The sequence below is a fragment of the Cynocephalus volans genome, chromosome 13 (genome assembly GCF_027409185.1).
Source record: "Cynocephalus volans isolate mCynVol1 chromosome 13, mCynVol1.pri, whole genome shotgun sequence".
Taxonomy (NCBI): Eukaryota; Metazoa; Chordata; class Mammalia; order Dermoptera; family Cynocephalidae; genus Cynocephalus; species Cynocephalus volans.
The window spans coordinates 88275155-88297170 of record NC_084472.1 but is presented as its reverse complement, the minus strand read 5'-3'; the positions used below and the strand labels follow the sequence as shown (position 1 = coordinate 88297170).

General features: G+C 37.2%; 1 protein-coding gene across 1 annotated transcript in view; it reads right to left on the bottom strand.

Annotated features, from left to right (window-relative positions):
• The window catches only part of WWC2 (WW and C2 domain containing 2), a 223341-nt gene that overhangs the window by 69983 nt on the left and 131342 nt on the right, over positions 1 to 22016 (bottom strand). The window contains exons 5-8 of the mRNA XM_063076826.1: positions 11123 to 11202; positions 5609 to 5738; positions 2440 to 2586; positions 1324 to 1397 (exon numbers count right to left, since the gene is read on the bottom strand). Coding sequence (XP_062932896.1) covers positions 1324 to 1397; positions 2440 to 2586; positions 5609 to 5738; positions 11123 to 11202 — 431 coding nt within the window. The remainder of the gene's footprint in view (positions 1 to 1323; positions 1398 to 2439; positions 2587 to 5608; positions 5739 to 11122; positions 11203 to 22016) is intronic.

Genomic DNA, 22016 nt, shown 5'->3' with positions numbered 1-22016 from the left:
CAGACCTAAATCCTGAGCTTTGTCCACAGCAGAACCCAGGAGTTCTGGCTGCTGGGGTTGGCACGTGGGCTCACAGCAAGACAACCTGAGTGACATCCACCAGAAGCTTGCACATCACCGGCCCACAAACCACAAATCGGTCAGTACTGACTGAAGGCAAGGCACCAGTCTGGGCACTGAGGAGGAGATAATAAACTATACAACATGTTTCTTAACCTCAAGAAATTTGAATTTTAAAATTTCAAAGGGAAAATTCAAAGGCATTAAAATTAGCTGAGTAAACTGTTCAGAATGACTAAGTGACTTGCTCAAGTTCACATGTTTAATGACTTGTGAAACAGAGCTTAGGTTTCTTTCAGTAAATTGAACAACCAAGTAATATTAGGAACACAGGCTACACAGAGGAAAATATCACATTTGTTTTACTTTGTTAAAGTCAGATAACCTCTAAGAACTATGGCCAATTACTTTTAAATTATTATCATCTATAATAATGGATACACTTCAATATCTGATGGTTTTCCTTATGGAATGAAACCATGACCCTCTAGCAGCTTCTCAGCTGAGCTTTTCATGCGCCTGGGAGGAACGTGACAAATGCCTCCTGGAGGGTGATAACGCAGTGTCTCCCAATGTCTCCGACATAATAAACTAATAGCATTTTTAACCCTCTCTCTCAAAATAAGTAAGGTGTTCTATATTATGAAAACAATTCAAGTCTATCTACTAGGTAAGGACAATGAAGTCTCTTATGCCTCACCCCAGCAGAGTCACAGAGTAAGAAAAAGATAGCACAAAGGTTAATAAGAGTTGACAAAGTAAAGGAAAGAATTAAGACTCCCTCTTTCTTCTCCCTGAAGTAAGTCAATCGGAACAGACACCTCAGCACCTTCAAGGACACTAGAAGTAAGACTCTGCTTCAAAGCAAAGGAACATGCTTAAAGACATTTACCTCAGAACTCCTCAACAGCTATTAAGTCCTGTACCTGAGCCACTGTATCACGTTTCCATCTGAGAAATCAATCTTCTCACTTTTAATTGGGAGTAAGTATTGCACAAGCTCAAAGCTTTTTTTTTTTATTTTCCAGAAGAGAAACATCCCCATTAATTCTCCCTGTTCCTCAGCTTTGAGGGGAGGGGGAAAGAGAAAGAGAGGTAAGAGAGGAAGCAATCCTTATATGCTAAAAAAAAAACAAGGGTAACCTTGGTAGAAAGTATGGGGAGTGACCAGCAGATGTCACCATAGGAGTAAAGATTAACTCTGGAAAAGAAAATAATGTTTGAGGCTGCTGACCATGAACAAAACAGCTTCTCTGTGATTACCTTCTTTTGGCTTCTTCATACTGTAGGCTCAGCCTGACCTTTTCAGCTAAATTTGATCTACTTCTCACTCCAATCTAGTAAAAAACAAAAGGAAAAAAGTCAATTAACTCTGCTAATGAATGAAGTAAACTGCTTTTGTTTCTAGGAAGTACAAGTAATTGGAAAGCTAAAGAAGATGATACAGAAACTGGGAGAGAACAGCTTAAAAAGGAACTTACTTTATCGTCACAGTAGGGGCAAAACATTTCTTTTAATTTGAGGTTGTCTGTTTTTCAAAGACTTTAACATCACTTTCTCCACACATTAAATTCAAGACAAAAAATATCAGGTAAATGTGTCTGGTGTCTAAGAGTTTATGAAGGGTGTACAGGTCAATAAAATTTATGAACTGGAACTAATTTCTTTGCTTTTATGAGCTAAAATTTCCACCATTTAGCTTTCGGCTGTACAAAATATAAACTAAATAACTTCAACAATTAATTTTCAAACACGTAAGCCCTACTGTTGATCTCTACCTGTTTTACTTTCATAGCACATACTTCAAAGAAGCATGAGAATATGAAAATAACTGGGAAGTTATTCAAAAGTAAATACCTGCTAATGACATCCCAAAAAGAGAAGGCAAAATAGTTAATAATATTCAAGCCACATTAAATATTTTCAAATGTCAGATATTAATCATAAATTAAACACTTTAATATGTATAATCAACTTTGGATTTACAAAACAAGTTTTCTTGTTAGTTTTAAAAGGTATATATTTTGTTTCTCACTAGCCTTGATGTTTATTTGAAAGAACCTGAATTTCCAGGACTGTACATTTAACAGGAAAAAGTTAAATTCTCCTGTGTCTCTAGCTTTTTATTAGTGTCTCTGAAGAAATAGTGTGAGAAATTTTGAACAAAGCTATTCGTATGGACAAATTCTGATATGCGTGGCACCTAGACAGAAAAGATAACACTATGATTTTTAAAACCAATCTCATTAGAATGAAACATTGAATGTACACAGCAGAATCCAAACCACACATCTAGTTCCTGTTCCGGTTACCATCCACGTTGTAATTAAGGCCTACCGAGGACAGCACTTGGCCACCCCTATGACATAAATAACTTACATCTCCAGAAATGCTTGTTTGTGACCCGGCATCAAGGGTCTGTCTGGAGAGAGATAAATGAGAGTTCACAGGACTGGATCTCAAATCTGGCTCAGATCTTCCAATGTTCTGATCCAAATGAAATCGCTCCTGCAGCTTAGCAAGACTCTGTTCAGGAAATACAAAGTATTTCATAAAGCTTAATGTGGAAGAGGACAACCTTGCCCCACCAGGTAAAATTAATGTAAAGAGCTAATCTCAATGGAAAAAACAATTACTTTATTTTAGTAGGTACTTAACACTTTATATTATTGAAAAAATAAGAGTAGAATACAGTTTTGCACATAAACACATGACTCTGGAAGTATTGAGATCATATTAAACAGGTTATCTTACCTTTCCCAAGACTGTGAATAATGATATCTTCATATTTAATGCATTCACTTCTTATTTTTTAAAATTTCATTAAGAAGAAATCTTTATTTCAATTAGAACACTGAAGTTAGGCAATAGAAATTATAGAAACACTAAATATCTATAATACAATCTCTCATTTTAGATGTAGTAAGACAACTTCCTACTTAGAAGACTTCTATGCTTATGCCATTTTACATCTGGACAGAATCCAAGAGATTATTTAACTCACATTAATGTTAGAGATTAGGAAACTGAGGCCCAGAAGTCACTAATGAGTGGCACGGACCTTAATCCACTCTATCTGTGTGTCCACTGCATGGCACTCCCTATGGTGACACATTTAGTTTGGTAAAGTGAACAAGCAAATGTCAATGTACCTAATGTCAGCACCTTGGTGTAATGTATCAGGTTTACTTTAGAGGAAGGATGTGAGCAAGTGAAGGTATTAAAAAGAAAAATCTTATCTAAACTGCTCAAATTTTAAAAAAAAAGCAAATCCTACAGTAATACTAATAAAAATGATAAGAAACCATTATCAACCTCAAGAAGAATCAATGTTTAATCATTATATTTAAAATTTTCTTGATAAAGAGTTAAAAATATCAGAGGGGTGGTATTTGTCTTTTACTTAACCTCCTCTATTTTCTTTGAAAGGGATATTTATACAAAATGTATATTCAAGAGAGATAAAACTTAAATAGTCACATCAAATAGTAATATTACAGAAAAGAACAAAGAAATCTTTTAGTGGACTTGGACAAGTCTTTTCTATTTTTTCATGTATAAAGTGAAAAGATTAGTGTTTTTTAATCTTATGTGTTATGACAACACACTCAACCCATTTAGTAGGTTGTGACTAGCATGTTTTGGGTTTTGTTTGTTTGTTTTTGGCTTTTTGGGGGGGGCAGCTGGCCTACAGGGATCAAACCCTGGACCTTGGTGTTATCAGCACCACACTCTAACCAACTGAGCTAACCAGCCAGACACTGACTAGTATGTTTTTAATGAAATAGAAGATACCAGAAAATAAAATCAAAGTACATCATCAGTATTAAGAGTAGGCATATTTCTATGAAATTTGTTTTCAGTGTGAGAGAGAGTGTGTGAGTATGTGTGTGAGGGAGAGAGTGTGTGTGTATCTACATAGGTACAAACAATAATTTTACTGGGTTTTGATGTAGAATATTTCTTACTGTGGTCAAACAGGTTTGAAAGTCACAGAAAATATCTAATATCTCTTCCAGCTCTATCGTCAATCTCTGTTTCTACGAATTAACTATTCTACGTACTTCAGTAATTGAAAAGGAATCTAATCTTTTAATTTAATCTGGTCTGTGTATAAATGCAAACAGGAAGGATCAAAGATGATCTAAAATTATTGAATTATAAGGTTCCAATGTAAATTTGTTCAAGTTCCATTAACTTTTTTTAAAAGACCTATTATGTGCATTTCAGGAATTACAGATCTATCCAGCAGGATAATTGTGAAACAAAAACAAAATACATATAATTAAAGTCTTGTATGTGTTTTACATATATATATATATATATATATATATATAAAACCACATATTCTGGAGCAAGACAGCCTGAGTTTGACCCCCAGTCCTGCTACTTACCAGCTGTATGACTTTAACTTATTTAATTTTTCTGTGTTGCAATTTCCTTGTCTGTAAACTGAGGACAATAATAGTGACTACCTTTAGGGGTTTTTGTGAGGATTAAGTGAACTATTTATATGCAAGGCAGTTAGAAGAGTGTCTGGCACAAAGTCGGTAGTTATAAGAATTTGCTATTATTACTGTTGTCTTTTCTATCAGATCTCTTCGTGCAAGATATTCCAAAATTCCCAGCATGCAAAAATATGTGGATCCAAGAATATTTATATTCAACTAACATTCTGAAAGCCAATATGAAGTAGTTGAATATAGTATTTAAACACAGAAGATCTATTAAGAATGCAAACATCACCATTGGCTCTAACATTTCCCCAAAGATTCAGACTAAATACTTACTCAGCTAGGTAAAGAACCAAATGTCTGGACTAAGATTTCTTAGTGCTTATGATAATTATGGGATGAAGGAAAGGGAAGAGAAGGAAGAGAGACACCCTTAAAAAAAACTTGACTATATCTGATAAGTACAGATATTTTTTCTACACATGAGGCTGTATCATTGAGAGTTAACACCCAGTTGAGATCTGTACAGATATAACAAGGGGATCTACCAATATCTGACAGCCTTCCAAGGTCAACTGTATATGCATTCCCTAGCTGGGTCAACAGCCCCTACCCCACCCTTAGCTAGGACTTCAGAATCACCTGCATCAGAAATAAGCTTTTCTAAACTCCTCAGAGCCTCGCCCCCAAAAGACATACCCTTTACCTACTGATGATGGATGACATACTCTTTATGTATCCTGGGCTAAGAATCACTGGGTTAGAGAACCCTGCTTATCTGGGTCCCTCATGAAGTTTTCAGTGAGTTTCACGATGTGCCAAGATGCTAATCTCCGCATATGGGCTTCAAGACCTACCACCCACTATCTCAAAGGACATCCAAAGCCTGCCTTCCATCATGCATATCAGAAGCTTGGAACCAATCTGTTCTCCTCCAAGGCAGCCAGGTTGCCTTAGTGCTGTAACTATCTCTTATGGGGCAAGTTCTGTATGAGTGGAGCAGATGCAATAAAGAGTCATCTAGACTCTGATGGAGAACTTGTGCCTCAAGGAGAGTTTCTGGGGACTTGGAGGGTAGTAGTTCTATAACGTACCTGCATCAGATCTTGTTTTTCTTTTTCTCCTGAGCTAATAGCCTTTCTGATAGATTTTAGTTCAGTTAGAATGGCTTTGGCTTCACTAAGTTCATACCCACTCTGGCCTCCAGACATTTTTTTATCAATTCTGTTAAAAGAGAGAGGAAAAAAAAAAAAAGAAAAATATCAAAGAACGACAAAGTACAAGTTAAACAGACAGGAGAAACTGGTTTTTGGATCGTCTTAGTTGGCTGATTATTTTACTTCTTGACACTCATTTACCAGTATCATCCTTTCAGGCTGATCGTTGGTCCTCTTTTCTCTTTTAATCACGTCTAGCTAAGATTTCTTCCAGCCCACACCTCTTGCCCTGTCCATTTTTAATCACTTTAAGGCTCAAATAAATACATGTCTTTTTTGTCTTCAATCTGTGTGGATGATTCCACTGCTGGCTGAACCCAAATCTCATCAAGTGCTGATCCTGACCTTAACCTTGAGAAAGGTAAAGGACACAGGTAAATGCTTTAGCAGAAGGACAAAAGTACTAATAAACTGCCACCTAATTTTACATAATGTTTTGACATAATGTCTGCAAAACCTAGCACAGTGCCTGCAGCTTGGTGGGCCCTTAATAAATGATTAATAAATAAATTATTACTTTTACTAGTGAGTATCCTATCATATTTGAATTGTTTGGTAAGTTTCTTATATTGTATTTTTATAAAAGTTATGAATTGAGATAAAATTGCTTGCCTTGCTGAATGAGTTCAAATTTAAGAATAAGAGGGCAGATGTGTTGATACTGTCATCCTAGGTTAGAGGATTTTGTGTAACCTAATTCTTCGGGTTTGAAGGGCCTAACCAAACCACCCAATTATTTTTAAAAAACAGTTTAACATTCTCTTCACAATCACTCTCCTGGTTCTCCCAGCTACTACTTATGCTGTCCAGGATTCGTTATGAACACAATTGGGTTTGCTTGTTGGAAACTATTGCTCTGTCTTTGCCCCACTCAGACGACAACTCTATACATGTTCTCAGACATATTTGTGGTCTTACCCACAGACTTCCAGAGAAATAGCACCTGCTAAATTGGAGAAAACAAACTCTAAACTCATCTGGTTTAAAACATTTAAGAGTTAATATTTATTTTCAATGTAGAAGGTGTAATCTGAAAGAAACAAAACAATGCCATCTTAATCATTCTTCCAAATAAAGTTTACTCAAACAAGTGCAGTTTGGGCTTGCCAGTTAGCTTATTCAGTAGAGTATGGTGCTGATAACACCAAGGTCAAAGGTTTGGATCACCATGCCAGCCAGCCACCAAAAAAAAAAAAAAAAAAAAAAGTGCAGTTTATGGATAATATATGAGGGTATTTTATATAAGTTCACAGAAAAATGGAATTAAAAGAGAATACAAATCTTTCCATGAACTTTTTGAAGATGATTTGTATTTCCCAAATACTATTTTAGTATATATTTTATGCTGCAGAACAAAAACTTAAAGCCTTAAGGAACCTGAGAAAATAAAATAAACTTGATCATAAGGTCATTTAACAATACGCAACAACCAAGGAAGTCACAGAATTAAAACACACACACACACACACACACACACACACACACACACACACACACACACACACACACACACACACACACACACACACACACACACACACACACACACACACACGCTCTCTCTCTCTCTCTCTCTCTCAGGATGGGAAGGGGCCCTAGAGATCCCCTAGTGGGCCTTCTTCCAAATGAAGAAACTGAAGCCAGAAACTGTATGCAAATTTAGCCCCTAAATTGCATAAACACTTAGCTAATAGGGCAACTATCCTAAAATAACAGACTCAGGCTTGGGGCTCAATGACTATTACATTTAGAATATTTGATGGGAACAGTGAAGTACTTTGAATATTGGTTAATCCCATTTATTTGAGAAGGGATTTATCAATGAAATTTTTGGTTCCCCTGAGTATTATATCCACAAACTTAGTCAACTCAAAGCTTTTAGTAAATAAAAGAAATGCTGTTTCCAAATACAGCATTTTGGCATTTTCAAACGCAGCATTTTTAAACTAAAAAGCAAACAAACCAAAAAAAGCTGTGAGGTTTCATGACAAAACCAGTAATACAGATTTGAAACTGTGTCAAGGTGAATTTCTAAAGCTTGAGTAATTTCTTCTTATTTTTGTAAAATCTTCATAATTTAATGGTAAAACAAAATTTTAATTTAGAAATAAACTTTAGCATTTGACAATAAAAGCAGGTAAACCATTTTCATAAACAAACTTTAACATTTGACAAGCAGGAATAGTTAAAGCCTGCTCATTTAAATTTCAGAGAACTTTAAAAATAAATAAAAATTTCTCAGCTATCCACTGCTCAACTGAATGCTAAATATGAATATGAAGAACAAGCTATCTCAACTCAACACTCACCATGAACGGCTGGCCAGTTAGTTTAGTTGGTTAGAGCACTGTATTATATATAACATCAAGGTCAAGGGGTTCGGATCCCCGTAGAGCCAAAGCCGCCCCCAAAAAACAAAGTTCCACCACGGAACCCCTTTTGTTCTTTTTTCCCTTTCTTCTGCCTCCTTTAAACTTTTCTACTTTAAGTGTCACTTTTTTCCTTTACGTCCATATTTCTCCTTTTTTTGCTCAACTTTTTATTTTCCACGTTTTCTTTCTTTTAACCCTAACTGACCATAAAATAAAACATAATAAAATAAGAGCTTTACTTGCTGACTTTTAAAAGTACTGCACTTTTTGTTCTTAATTTGAGAAGTACCTTCTTTTTTAGTGGCTGGCCAGTCCAGGGACCTTTTTTTTTTTTTCTTAAAGTTTTTGGCTTCTGTGTACCCTACAATTAATTTTTACTCTTTATCTTAGTCTCTTCTGAAGGAGCTTTTCATGTGAAAACATTCTCTGGAAAATGTGTACTCCCAGAACCAAATCTTCTCAGAATCTGCACATGCTTTTGGCTTGCGGGTGTTTCATCACTTCCTACTTTCCAATTTTGAGTGCACACTGGAGGCGGCAAGAGGAAAGATGCATCTTACTGGTGTGCATCTACACATAAGCTACACTACTGGTTAGGGTTAGGCCAAAGTCAAATTTGGAACCACAACCTGAAATGAATAATGTAGAGAACAAAACTGTATTTGTTTGCCCAGCATTAAACTATTATACCAAGTGGAATGAAAGTCCAAGTTTAAATTACATTATAACTCCAGATTCAACAAAAATATTCCATTCCCTTGTGAATAAGTAAAAAGTCACAAAGTCTGCAATGGGATTCTATTTAAATCTTTTACTGAAAAGTATTTTCTGTCACAGCCACAAATAAAAGTCCCTTTATAGTATCAGGAATGTGGTTTCTTAAAAAGTCTGGTTTCTGGGTTCAATCAATTATCATTCAGTGTTATAGTAGTATGGTGGTTAACATTTGAATGAAAACAGCTTTATTTTGTCTACAGTTAAGATCAACAGGAGAGGTCTCTGATGTTAGATATCATATCTTCCTGCTCTTGGTTCAAGGGGTTAGAATCATTGCAAGAGAATGTCTGAATTTCTACAACAAATGTCTATTGTTTTCTTGTGGAATGTTATTGACAGATTCTTAAACATGCCTTAAATTCCTATAAAAATTGCTTGCAAGCAAACTGCTTTAAAACAATACAGCATTGTTATATCAACATAACAAAAACAGTAAGTTTAGCTAACCTTTCATTCTGGGTGGCAACGTGAGTTATAATTTCATGTGCCTTAAAAATGTTTATATGGCTAAACATTTTGTGGTACTCTTCAAAGTTTGTTTTCTCTCCCCACCCCCACCACAAAGCCCTGTGTTATACTGATAGACAATTATTAAATAACACATTTATGTCATTCTAGGCCTGCTTGGTTTTTAGGGGAGCTCTGCAACCAGCTAAAGTTCTTAGAACATGGCTATACTTTAGAACCACCCAGGATCTCATAAAATAAGAGGGTACTTCAAAAAGTTCATGAAAAAAATATGATTAAAACATAATACAAATCTTTCTATGAAAAATTGTTTTTTGGGGGGGGGTGGCTGGCCAGTACAACTGTGAACTTTTTGAAGAACCCTCCCACGCCCGGGATGGAAACAAGAAACAGGTGTTATTTTAGAGCTCCCCAGATTATTCTAATATGCAATCAGGTTTAGAAGCTCTACATGGGAGCATCTGAAGGAATATCAGGGTCATGATTACATGAGGCAAGTAGACAAAAAAGAAGACCAAGCCATAAAAGCAAATGTCTATAACTAAAGTCATGTGCCTGACTGGTGGTCACGAGCAGTGACAGGTATCTCAAGATATAACTCATCATCCAAACGTACAGAACAATCAGCTTATGTTTGCCTGAGCTGTGATGCACGGGATCTTTAAAGGGGATAATGCTTTGCTGCCTTATATTGTCCCAAATTTCCTAAGAGCAGAAGGCGGACTAGGATTTCACAGGGAAAAGGAACACAGCTGGGTACTTTGCACAGAGGAGGCTCTTGAAACCAGCTTGGTATTTGTGAGGTGCTACTGAGGGAAATGCCAGGAAGAACATGAAACCTGCCTGAACATAAAACTGACCAGGGAAACCCCTAGAAATACTGCTCCAAGCCCTGCACCATGCAGGAGGGAAATAAAAAGCAGTTGAATGCCTTTCAGGGATAACACTTTCCACCTCTCTGAGGTCACAGGGGTGTGAAAATCACAGGCTTCTTTCCTTCCATGCGAGACCCTGTGAGGTGGGGAGTTAGAACTTCTCAGGTGTGTTTGGCATGGTTTGATTAGGCTGGGCCTCATTAACAGAGAGAACAGTAGCTTCCAGCAGCCAGGGTTGGGGCAGGGATTTCCAGATCCTGCTACCTTCCTTCATCTATGTTTTCATTTAACCAGGCCCAGCCCCAAGCTATGCCAATGGCCTATCAGACCTCAGCACTGAACTGGAGAGGACAGAAGGAAAGCAGGAAATGAGGAACATACTCCAGCTCCTTTGCTGACAATCCCAACAAGCCCTTCCTCCACTGAGATCAGTCAGGGTGAGACTCTAGGTCATCCCTGGGGCTGATAGAGGGGCAGTCAGAGGCCTTCAACCGAGGGCTCAGGGCAGCTGCAGGCCCACTTAGGGGGTAAAGGATAGCCCACCCAGTCCAGTGTCTGGAGCAGAATGTGGAGAGGCACCTCTTGTGCCTGTTCTCTGAGCTCTATACCACAACGAGGCTGGCAGGGGTCCAAGAGACAAAGTGAAGTTTTTCACTTTGATTTCTTTGGATCTCCAAAGATCAATTAAAACTTCAGACCTTTTCAAAGTGTATAGATTTTTCCCAAGTTTTTTGTTTGTTGGTTGATTGGGTTTTCTTCGGTTTTTGGTGCACAGCTTTGAGCTTTTTACTTTACGTTTCTTTGAGAAATCTTTTATATAATCTGTACTTCTATTTTCGTTCTATTAGTTAGGGATCTGTGAATTATTCTAAAGTCAATTTCAGTATTGTTATACTTACTGCTGCAATGTTTCAAAGCCTTGTTCTTTATAGAGTAGTTCTTGCTTCATCTGTGAGAGTTCTCTCTTCAGCTTTTTAACCTTTTATAAGAAATCGATGTAAATGTTTACAAATAATTAGCTATATAACAAACTGTTTCAAAAGGTAATAAATTAATAAACTATGAAACATATAAACAAAGCCATTAGTTAAAGTAATATTCATTTTACCAGTTTCTCCTTCACATAAATTCTACAGAAGGTATATTAAATTATGCTTAAATTATCAATGATGTACATTATTATTGCTATTCACCTTCATTATCTTATTTAACAATATTCCTATGAGCTGGACATCACCATGATCTCCACTTCATGATAAACAGCCAACAAGGGGCAGAGTCAGAACTTCAAGCCATGGTATCTCTAGCTCTATAAGCTTACACTCCCCCTTCATTAGCTGTGCTCTAGGACCATCTGCCACCCGTTTCTCAAATGTGCGTGGTGGAACCTGACTCAGTGCTTCTGCCTGTGCTGTTCTCTCTGCTTGACAGACTCTTCTAGCAGATCTCCAGTGGTGGGCTCCTTGTCACTCCGGTGTTAGCTCAAACGTTATCTTTTCAAATAAGACTTCTCTAACCACCCTTCCCATGCCATTACTCTGTTTTACTTAGTTCACAGTACTTTCCAAGAGCTGAAATCTTCTGTGTACTTTTTTACTGTCTGTTCTCCATGGGAAAGTAAACAGCATCACACCAGCTATATCCCAGGTGTCTAGAATAGTATCAGGCAAACAGCATGGGATCAAAACTAATAAAAAATATCTTCTTATTATTGCCAAATATATTCTTTTGTAATAATACTAAAAATTGACAGATCAGAAAACAGCACATACCTGGTTTAGTCATGAACTAATAAAGTTCTTCACAAAGGGGTCAGAAACTTATTTCCATATATTAATTTATAGCCTGAAGTTTTAAATGTATTCTGTCATACAGTTATTTTAGTCCACTTTCTAACTTTTCTTATTTATTCTACTCATTCCACAAATATTTATTGACTCTCCACTATGTGTCAGGTCCTGGGCCTGAATTGTCAACAAAACAGACATAATCCCTGACCTCATGGATCGTATAGAACAATGGAGAAGCAAGATATAGAGAAAATAATCATCCAATGAAATCAATCTTACCAATTACCAGAGGTGCTATAAAGAAAAAGTCCAGGAAACTTTGAGATATACATGTGGGACAGGACCTAACTTAAGTCTAAGGGGTTGGATAAAGCCTGTCAAAGGAAATGATGTTTAAGTTGACAGAGGGGGTTAGTGGAGGTTCATTTGGTAGAAGGGGGTCCTCAGAAGGTAGGGCTTGTGCAAAAACCCTAAAGGGGTGAGGGTGGGGCAAGACTCAACCACTCTCTGGAATTTAAAGTATTACAGAGGGTGGGGGTAGCATGAGATGGGACTGGAGAAGAAGGCACAATTATATAGAGTCTTCAAGCCATGTCAATGATTTCTAAATCTTATCCTAAGAACAATGAGAATCAAGGTAGGGTGTTAAAGCATGATCTGCTTTGTGATTTTAAATGATCACTGTGACAACTCCATGGTGAGTGCATCAGAGGGTCCAAAGGGGGGCATTATGCCTGCACTGTGAGTTGGTGTGTACGCAGTGCTACAGAGAGCAGAGCCCAGAGCCCAGAGGAGTGATATATTTTGGAGGCAGAATCAACAGGACTTGGTAATGGACTCAATGTGGAAGGTGGGGAGAAGATGTGTCAAAGATCACTTTCAGGACTTTGGCTTGCCAGCTGAGTGGATGAAGGTGCTTTTCTGGGGGGCTGGGGTGGGACCAACTTTGGGGAAAAAAGTAAAGGACTTTCTTCAAGACATTTACTTTTGTGATGCTAAAGGCAACTGAAATACTTGAGGTTCAGAAGAAGCATCTGGACTAAAGACATAAAATCAAGTGTTGTTGACACAAAGATGATATTCTAGATGCATGAAAATAAATGAGATCATCTAGAAAGAGTGTGTAGTGAAAAGAAAAGAGAGTTCAGCAATAAGCCTCAGTCATCTTTATTATTCATAAGTCTGTTAGAAGAAGAGACAAAACATGCTTGACATAGTGGCAAGCAAAGTAGAAGGAAAAAAAGAGAGTATCGTGGGATATAAGAGCAAAAAGTCAAGAGGGAGACCAGGCACTATGAGGAATAAAATGACAAGGACAAGAACCATGTAATATTCATGCTCATTCACAGTACTTTGGATGAAGTAGATATTCAAAAAGTTACCTGTTGAGTTTATCTAAATGTTTAACAGTTTGCACTTATACTTTATTAGGGAAAAAGAAATACGAATAGTTATATTTCAAGGGCCAATTTATAACTACAAAAAGAGGTATAAACAATGCTATTGGAATCCAAAGGAGAAAAGGATTACTTATGGCTTGGGGACGAAGTCTGATCATGGATAAGGAGCTATCTGATCTGGATTTTGAAGGTGCTGTATTATTGATGAAGAGCGGTTGAGCTCATTCACAGTATATCATAAAGGCATTTCAGTTTTAAAGTTAGACTATTATCATGTCAAAAGAGCCATCAGTAATCAATAGCTCATACCACATGTACTTCCATTTCTGAGCATTCCCAAGCGTTTTTTTTTGTCAAAAAGACAGTAACACTTTTATCTAAAAAAGACCAAACAGACAAACAAAAAAAACCCAGTTAATTTAAAAATCAATAGCAACTCAAATAGCTGGGCTGAAACCTATCTTTACCTTTGAAAATACAGTTGATAAAAACAATGGTGGTACTAAGCCCACTTAGAACAACTGAATTAAAACAATTAGTATATCTCATTGACATAAAATAGCATCCTACTTAAAATCACTTAGATTGCGATGACAGACCAATTTAAATTTTTAAAAAAACTATTTAAAATAGTCTATATCTCAAAGAGATATTAGCACTCCCATGTTCACTACAGCATGATTCATAAGGATGAAGATGTGCAAATAACCTCACATCCATTGACAGATGAATGAAGAAAATGTGGGATATGCTCACAATGGACTATTTTTCAGCCTTAAAAAAGAAGAAAATCCTGCCATATGTGACAACATGGAGGAACCTGGAGGACATTAAGCTAAGTGAAATAAGTCAGTCACGGAAGGACAAATACTGCATGATTCCATTTTACATAAAATATCTAAAATAGTCAATGTCAACTTCACAGAAGCAGAAAGCAGAATAGTGATTGCCAGGGGCTGGGTGGTGGTGGGAATGGGGGTAAAGTTTCAGTTATAAAAGATGAGTAAGTCTAGAGATCTGCTGTGCAACATTGTACCTATAGTTCACAACATTACAATGTATATTATCTGCTAAGAAAGTAGATCTCATGTTAAGTGTTTGTATTAGTTCGTTTCTGTTGCTTATAACAAAATACCTGAAAAACTGGGTAATTTATAAGAAAACAAAATTTACCGCTTACACTTTCAGAGGCTGGTAAGTTCAAAGTCTAGGGAACACATCTGGCAAGCATGTTCTTTGGTGGTGACTTGGTATTACATTAGGAGACAGCAGAAGCACAGAGAGAGCTTCTCATGCATTCTCCTTTTTTAAGCCCTCAGAACCACACCCACCCCACCATTCATCGATTAACTTATCATTCAGTGAATGGATCAATCCATTCAGTAGGCATAGTCCTCACAGTCCAATCAACTCTTCAAGGCCCCACCTTTCAACTCCCACAAAATAATTTCCCACCCTCTTATCACTGTCACAGTGGGGGTCAAGTTTTGGGGGAACATTCAATCCAAGGCAGTGTTCTTACCACAATAAAATAAAAATTGAAATTTAAAAAAATCTAAAATTAACATTCTACACTTAGACTCTCTTTTCTTTAGGTGATGTGAATGAGATTTTATTGTATGTGGGGTGACAAAGATATAGGAAGCTAACCTGGGCTTTCTTTTCTTCCACATTATTTGTTTTACCTAAATTTGGCTCTACTGTTTTTATTTTGGGGAACCGTCTTTGTGGATTACCTGAATGATTCTTAGCTCCCAGATATCAATGTTGCATTTTATTTTGCTAACAATGAAAAACCTCAACCCTATTATAATGACAAATGAAAACATATTATTTCCAACCAGACATTCTCTCTAATTGTTTTTCATTTTAAGAGTATGGTCTTAACTAGTAGATCAAAAATCTTTCTTCTCTGGAACCATATGACATCATTAGCTATGAAAGATCTCTTCCATTCTCCAATCTACTCTTGAATGTAGGACACAGAATGTAAAAACAAATGCTCTTAGATCACAGCTAGAGGATTAAGCTAAAGCTTACTTGCAAGCTTAGCATAATGAGAGCTAAATTCATGAGCACTTTTTATGTATTCCAGGCACTGTGCTAAATATAAATACCTATTTTCAATCCTCACAACTGCTGTATTAGATAGTTTTAATACTTACTTTATAGATGAGGAATCTGAGGCCTAAAGAGAAAAAGTAGTAACCTGCTAAAGATTATACTGCAACTAAGCAGCAGAGACCAGTCTAGAACCAGGTGAATATTTTAAAACTACAATTATAAAAGTTTTAGTTATTAATGGCATGTTAATACTTGTAAAATCAAAGACAAACTAGAATTGTAGCAAAATGACCTAAATAAAATCTATGACCTTACCTTATAACCTTCATTATTCCTATATCCCATCTGAACTGAAGACATGAAAACTCCTACAAGCCCTAGAACCTACGTTTTCTTTACATTACTAAACTTTCTGCAGCTGTAGCCAACCATCTAATTTTATAGACCTACTTCTACTATGTAATCAAATCTCACAACGCAGAGTACTAAATTGGAGGCAAGAGACCCATGACTTTTGCACATTTCCTGCTTTCAATATTGACTACACTAAAGCAACTGACACTTTTAAATTAGATTTCAAAGTTATTTCTGAGAACCAAAAAGATACTGTGACTAAATGTGACAAGTATGACTGGAAATCACAGAGATTCTTACCACCTCTTACAATCCTAGGACAATAAGTTTTATTTTAAGAAGGAGAAAGAAAATGATGACAATGAAGGAAAAGTAAATTCCAGAAACCTGTACACCTTAGAAGGATCACAAGACAGGCTAATTTCAAAAGTCTGCCCTAAAAGTGAACCTGGTCACATAAGAGCTATAATGAGCAAGATGGTATTTTACTAATGACTACCTTCTCTTTTAATCATTTTCCCCATTGTCTTGTAAGGAGATCCTTAACCAAACCAAGAAAGAGCAACTGTCAACTTGCTCCTTCTGGAAATCTTCTCTTAACTACCATTTCCACCTTTCTAAAAATCCTCACCAACCTACCTCATCTCTAAAGCCACCTTTAAAGAAAATAAGAAATCACTCCAGATAGTCAAAGGATAAAAAATAATTTTTTTAACTTTCCTAAAAAATAGAAAAGAAAAAACAGAACCCCAGATGCCACTAGAACCATTTATGACTAATAAATGAATTCTGTCATCAGAAATAAAGTGGTAGAATTTTTTTTTTTTTAAAAAACAATTTTTGTTTAGCAATAATGAAAAGGAAATAAAATAAAAAGCCAACAGGAAACATTATATGAAACAGTTATGAAATACACTATCTCAAGATACAAAGACAGTAGATAAAAATATAGAAGGTCAATGCTAGATCTCCACAAACAATAAAATAGCAAGTTACCATATGACGCAGCAATTCTCCTGAATGCATACCCAGGGAAACAAAAACATAAGTCCCCACAAACACTTCTACATGTATGTTCACAGCAGCATTATTCATAGTAGCCCCAAAGTAGAAAAAACCCCAAAATCCACCAATTGATGAATGGATAAACCAAATGTAGTATATCCATACAATGGATTATTATTCAGCAATAAAAAGGACTTAAGTGTTGATACACATATTACAATATGGAAGAACCTTGAAAACAATACGCTAAGTGGAAGAAGCCAGTAAACAAAAGATTAAATATGAGGGTATTCCAATACGTTCATGAAAAAATAGAATTAAAAGATAATATGAATCTTTCCATGAACTTTTTAAACTACCCTGTATTGTATGATTTCATTTATATGAAATGTCTATAACAGGCTAACAGGCACATCTAGAGAAATAAAAAATAGTGGTTGCTTGGGCTTGTGGGGGCAGAGGAGAGAAGTGTGGGGATTGGGGGGTAACTGCTAATGGGTCCAAGGTTCCCTTCGGGGGGGCAAAAATATTCTAAAATTAGATTATGATAATGGGTGTGTAACTTTGAAAATACTAGAATGCATTAAATTATATGTTTTAAATGGTTGAAATGTATGGTACATGAATTATTTCTGAATAAAGCTGTTAAATTTAAAAAATAAACTGACAAATGGAAATAGAAAAGCTAGAACATCACAAAAATATTAAACAAATCACTTCCTAACAAAGGCAAAATTGAAAACCATGGTATCATCATATACCAATTAAATTGGCAAAAAATAAATATAAATGATAAATGGCTTCCTGTTTCAGATTAACATCCAAAGTCTATAGAGTGGTCTGCAAGGCCTGCATGTTCTTTCTTCATTTCATCTGCCGAGATTAATGCTTTTATTTCCTTGCTTATTACTCTCCCCCTCCTCTTCCTCTATCGTGGCCCCATTTGACTTCATATTGGTCCTTGAAGATTCCATACTTTCTCTTGTATTGCTAGGGCTAGGGCTCACCGACCCTTCAAACATGTTGTACACACTGGTCACAGACCCCTCACATGTCTAGCTGGGTCACCAGACCCCTCACATGCAGGTCCACAAGCTAGTTAGTTGGGTAAGGACCCTGGGAGCTGTTGGCAGATGACATGAGCTCAGTTTTCAGCTTCCTCAGCAGCAGCAGCTTACAGCAATAGTCTCCAGCAGCATCAATGGCAGTGGCGGCTGCAGAGGCGGTGGCAACAGCCTCCAGCAGCAGTAGCAGCCTCCCTGTGGCCCCGTCAGGGGCGTCCTGGGGGGGGGCCTGCGGATCAGTGCCATTTGTCCTACATACTCAAGTCTGATAACCCAGGACACCTGGGCGCAAGTCAGACAACCCAAGAACACCTGGGTGCCCACACACATCCACAGACAATACCCAAGGAACACCTGTGCGTACATGCACAGTTACATATTTACATCAAATGCTCAGCAAGATTCCAAACATCCAAGGGAGCCCTGACCATTTTCCTATTCTCCCTACAGGGACCTTTACACTGACTCTTCCCCACCTAACTAACTTCTTCACCACATCTGTCCAGTCTTTGCTTACATGTCATCTTCTCAATGAAATGGACCCTAAATCTTTTATTCAAAATTACAACCAGCTCCTCTTCTCCATTCCCCACACCCTGTTCTATAGCACTTATCCCTAGCTGGATCAATTATTTTTTTACAAAAATAGAATAGGAGCTGAATTTATGAAAATGCCTAATTATCTGTATCTACCAGATGATTAATGATTTCTCTAGAATCTCACTGATATTATCAGTGCCATTTAGATTTCTTCTTTTATCTTGAGTCATTTTTGGTAAATAATATTTTAGTATGAGTTTATTCATCTCAAACTTCAAATGTAATTGTATAAATTTTCTCAATATGTCATTTCTTTTTAATTTATTTTTAAATTGAAACATATTGATTGTACATATTTATGGAGTATAGTGTTATGTTTTGATACATGTATACAATGTGCAGTGATCACATCAGGGAAATTCACAAATTCATTATCACAAAAATTTACCATTTCCTTGTGATGAGAACACTGAAGTTCCTCTCTTCTAGCCATTTGAGAAGACACAATAAATTATTGTTAACTATAGATGCCTTTCACTACTGTCACCACTAGAACTTATTTTTCCTGTGTAGCTGTAACTTTGTGTCCATTAACCAACTTCTCACTATTTCCCCTTCTCATCCCCTTCCCAGCCTCTCATAACACCAGTCTACTTTCTACTTCTAAAAGTTTAACTTGTTTTTTTTTTTTTAGCTCACACATGAGTGAGAACATGCGGTATTTATCTTTCTGGGACTGACTTATTTCACTTAACATAATGTCTTCCAAGGCTCATCCCTGTTGCTGCAAATTCTTCAGTTCCGAGATTTCTGCTTGATTCTCTTTCATTGTATTTATGTCTTTGTTGAATTTCTCCTTCAGATCTTGAATTGTTTTTCTCATTTTGTTATGTTGTCTATCTATATTTTCTTGAATCTCACTGAGTTTCCTTAAGATTATTATTTGGAATTCCTTTTCAGGCATTTCATACATTTCCTTTTCTTTGGAGTCTGGTACTGGAGAATTATTGTATTCCTTTGCAGTTGTCATGTTTCCTTTTTTTTTCATGTTTCTTGTATCCATATGCAGATGTCTAGGCATCTGGTGGAACAGTAACTTCTTCTATACTCTGGACTAGCATTTGAAAGGAGAGACTCTTTCCTGTAGATGTGTTCTATAGTGACAGGTAGAGTGTTTTGGGTTTGGTTTCAGGTGAGTGCAGTACTGTAGTCTTCAGGTGATTTCTTTGACTGCATTCAATGTCAAAGTTGTCTGTAAGTGCCTCAGTGGCCTAGGCACTAGCAGCTCCTTGCTGGAGTGAGCAACACTCAGCTGGTTTGCAGTGGTTGTGAACAAGTTCTCAAGCTCTTGGGAGAAGTGTTAGCGTGCTCTACTGCTCCTCAGCTGGAGTGGGCAAGTCTGGGAAGGCTTGCTGGTGCCTTGGCCAGGATCCTGTGCCTCTACTAGAGGTGCCTCTACTGGAGTGCTCTGCAGCTCCCGAGTTTAAATGGGCAACACTGGGTGAGATTGCTGGGGTTGTGGTCATGACCTTGGACATTGAGAGAGACAATGAGGTGCTAAGCAGCTCCTCAGCAGAAGTGGGTGACTCTGAGTGGGATCACTGGGGCTTCAGACTGAGCCCTGAACCCCCAAAAGATGTGCTGGGACACGCTGCCGCTCCTCAACTGAAGTGGCTACTGCATAAGGTTGCTGGGGCCATGGGAGGGACCCTGTGTCCCCAAGAAAGAAGCTGGGCACTCTGCAGCTGTTCAGCCCCAGTGGGCCACTCTGGACAAAACCACTGCAGTCATGGGTGGGCCCTTGCACCCCCAAGAGAGATGCTGGAGTGCACTATAGCTCCTGAGTTGGAGTGGGCCACTTTGAGAAAGGTCAACAGGGTTACAGGCAGGGCCCTGCACTCTCAAGAAAAAAATAGTGTTTCTCTGCAATACCACTGCTGGAGTAGGCCACTCTGGGCAAGGCCACTGCAGTCATGGGCAAGTCCCTGTGCCCCCAAGAGAGATGTTGGGTCTCTGTGCACTCCTCATTGAAGTGAGCCACTCTGAGTAAGACCCCTGCACTCTCAAGAGAGATGCTGGGTCACTGTATAGCTCCTCAGCTAGAGTGAGCCACTCTGGGTGAGGTCATCATTTTGTCTGTTTTTGTGCGAGACACCAGCAGTAGAGTCTTCTAGTTGGGCATCTTGCTCCACCCCTTCTTATTTCTTAAGCATCTATAGTTTTACCTCTTTTCATCCTTTGTACTTTCTAATTTGTTCCACTTATCTCTTACTTTTGAGTCCATCCTGATAGACATCTGTCAATTTTATTATTCCATCAAAGAACCAAATTTTGCTTTTGTTGACGCTCACCACTACAGCTGTGTTTTCTATTTTGATTATTTCTACCCTTAACTTCGTGTCCTTTCTTCTACTCTCTTTGGACTTATTCTGTTGTTCTTAGGTTGAATGCACTGCTCATTAACTTTAAGCCTTTCTTATTTTCTAGTATATGCATTTAAGGCTTTAAATTTTTCTCTTAATTCTCTTGCTACACTGTTAACACTATTAACTAAACTATAGGCTCTTTTGAGTTTCCCAGTTTTTTCACTATTGTCCGTTTTTATTCCAGGATCCAACCCAGGATACCACTTTGTAATTAGCTGTCAAGTCTCTTTAGTTTTTTCCAGTCTGTAACAATTCCTCACTCCTTCCTTGTCTATAATGACCTATTCATTTTGAAGAGCGCTAGTGAGCTGTTTTATAAAGTCCACTTCAAGTTGGGTAGCCTGATGTATAATTAGATTATGATTACGGATTTTGAGGAAGGATATCACAGAGGTGATGTGTCCTTCTCATCAAATGATAGTGCATGCTATCATGATTTATTGCTGGTAATGTGAACCTTAATCAATTGGTCACAGTGGGATTTGCCAGGTTTCTTCACTGTAACTTTTTTCCTTTCCATACTCTGTCCATTAGAAAATACTCAGTGTCCAGCCCACATCCACGAAGATGAAAGGAGCATCAAAAAATCAGTGAACTATTAAAACCAGCAGAGTAATACATATTTGGGGGAAGATACTTTGAGGGTATGCAAATATACTATTTCTCACAGTTTTACTCAATAACTTTAGCAAAGAGTATTCATATACCTTTGACCCATTATTATTTAGAACTGCATGGTTCTGGATTTCCAAATTATGTAGTTTCGAAGTTTTTTAAACTTACAAGTATAACATACACACTGAAAAGGAAAAAAAAAAAAAACCCAAAACTTAAGGATATCATTCAGTGAATGACCTCAAAGTTAAAATCCATATAATCGCCAACAATTAAAGAAACAATATATAAATGGAATCCCAGAAGCCATCCTTGTGCCCCTCCAAATTACTAACCTTTCCAATCTCCCCAAAGGTAACCACTATCTTGGTTTCTAACTCTATAGTTTTGTCTATTTTGAACTTTATATACATGGAATCAAACAATGTGTCCCTTGTGTCTAGCTTCATTCACTCAACACTGTGTTAATGCATGGTCACGTTCATTTACATTCATTACCATATGACGTTCTATTGCATGACATACATAATGTACT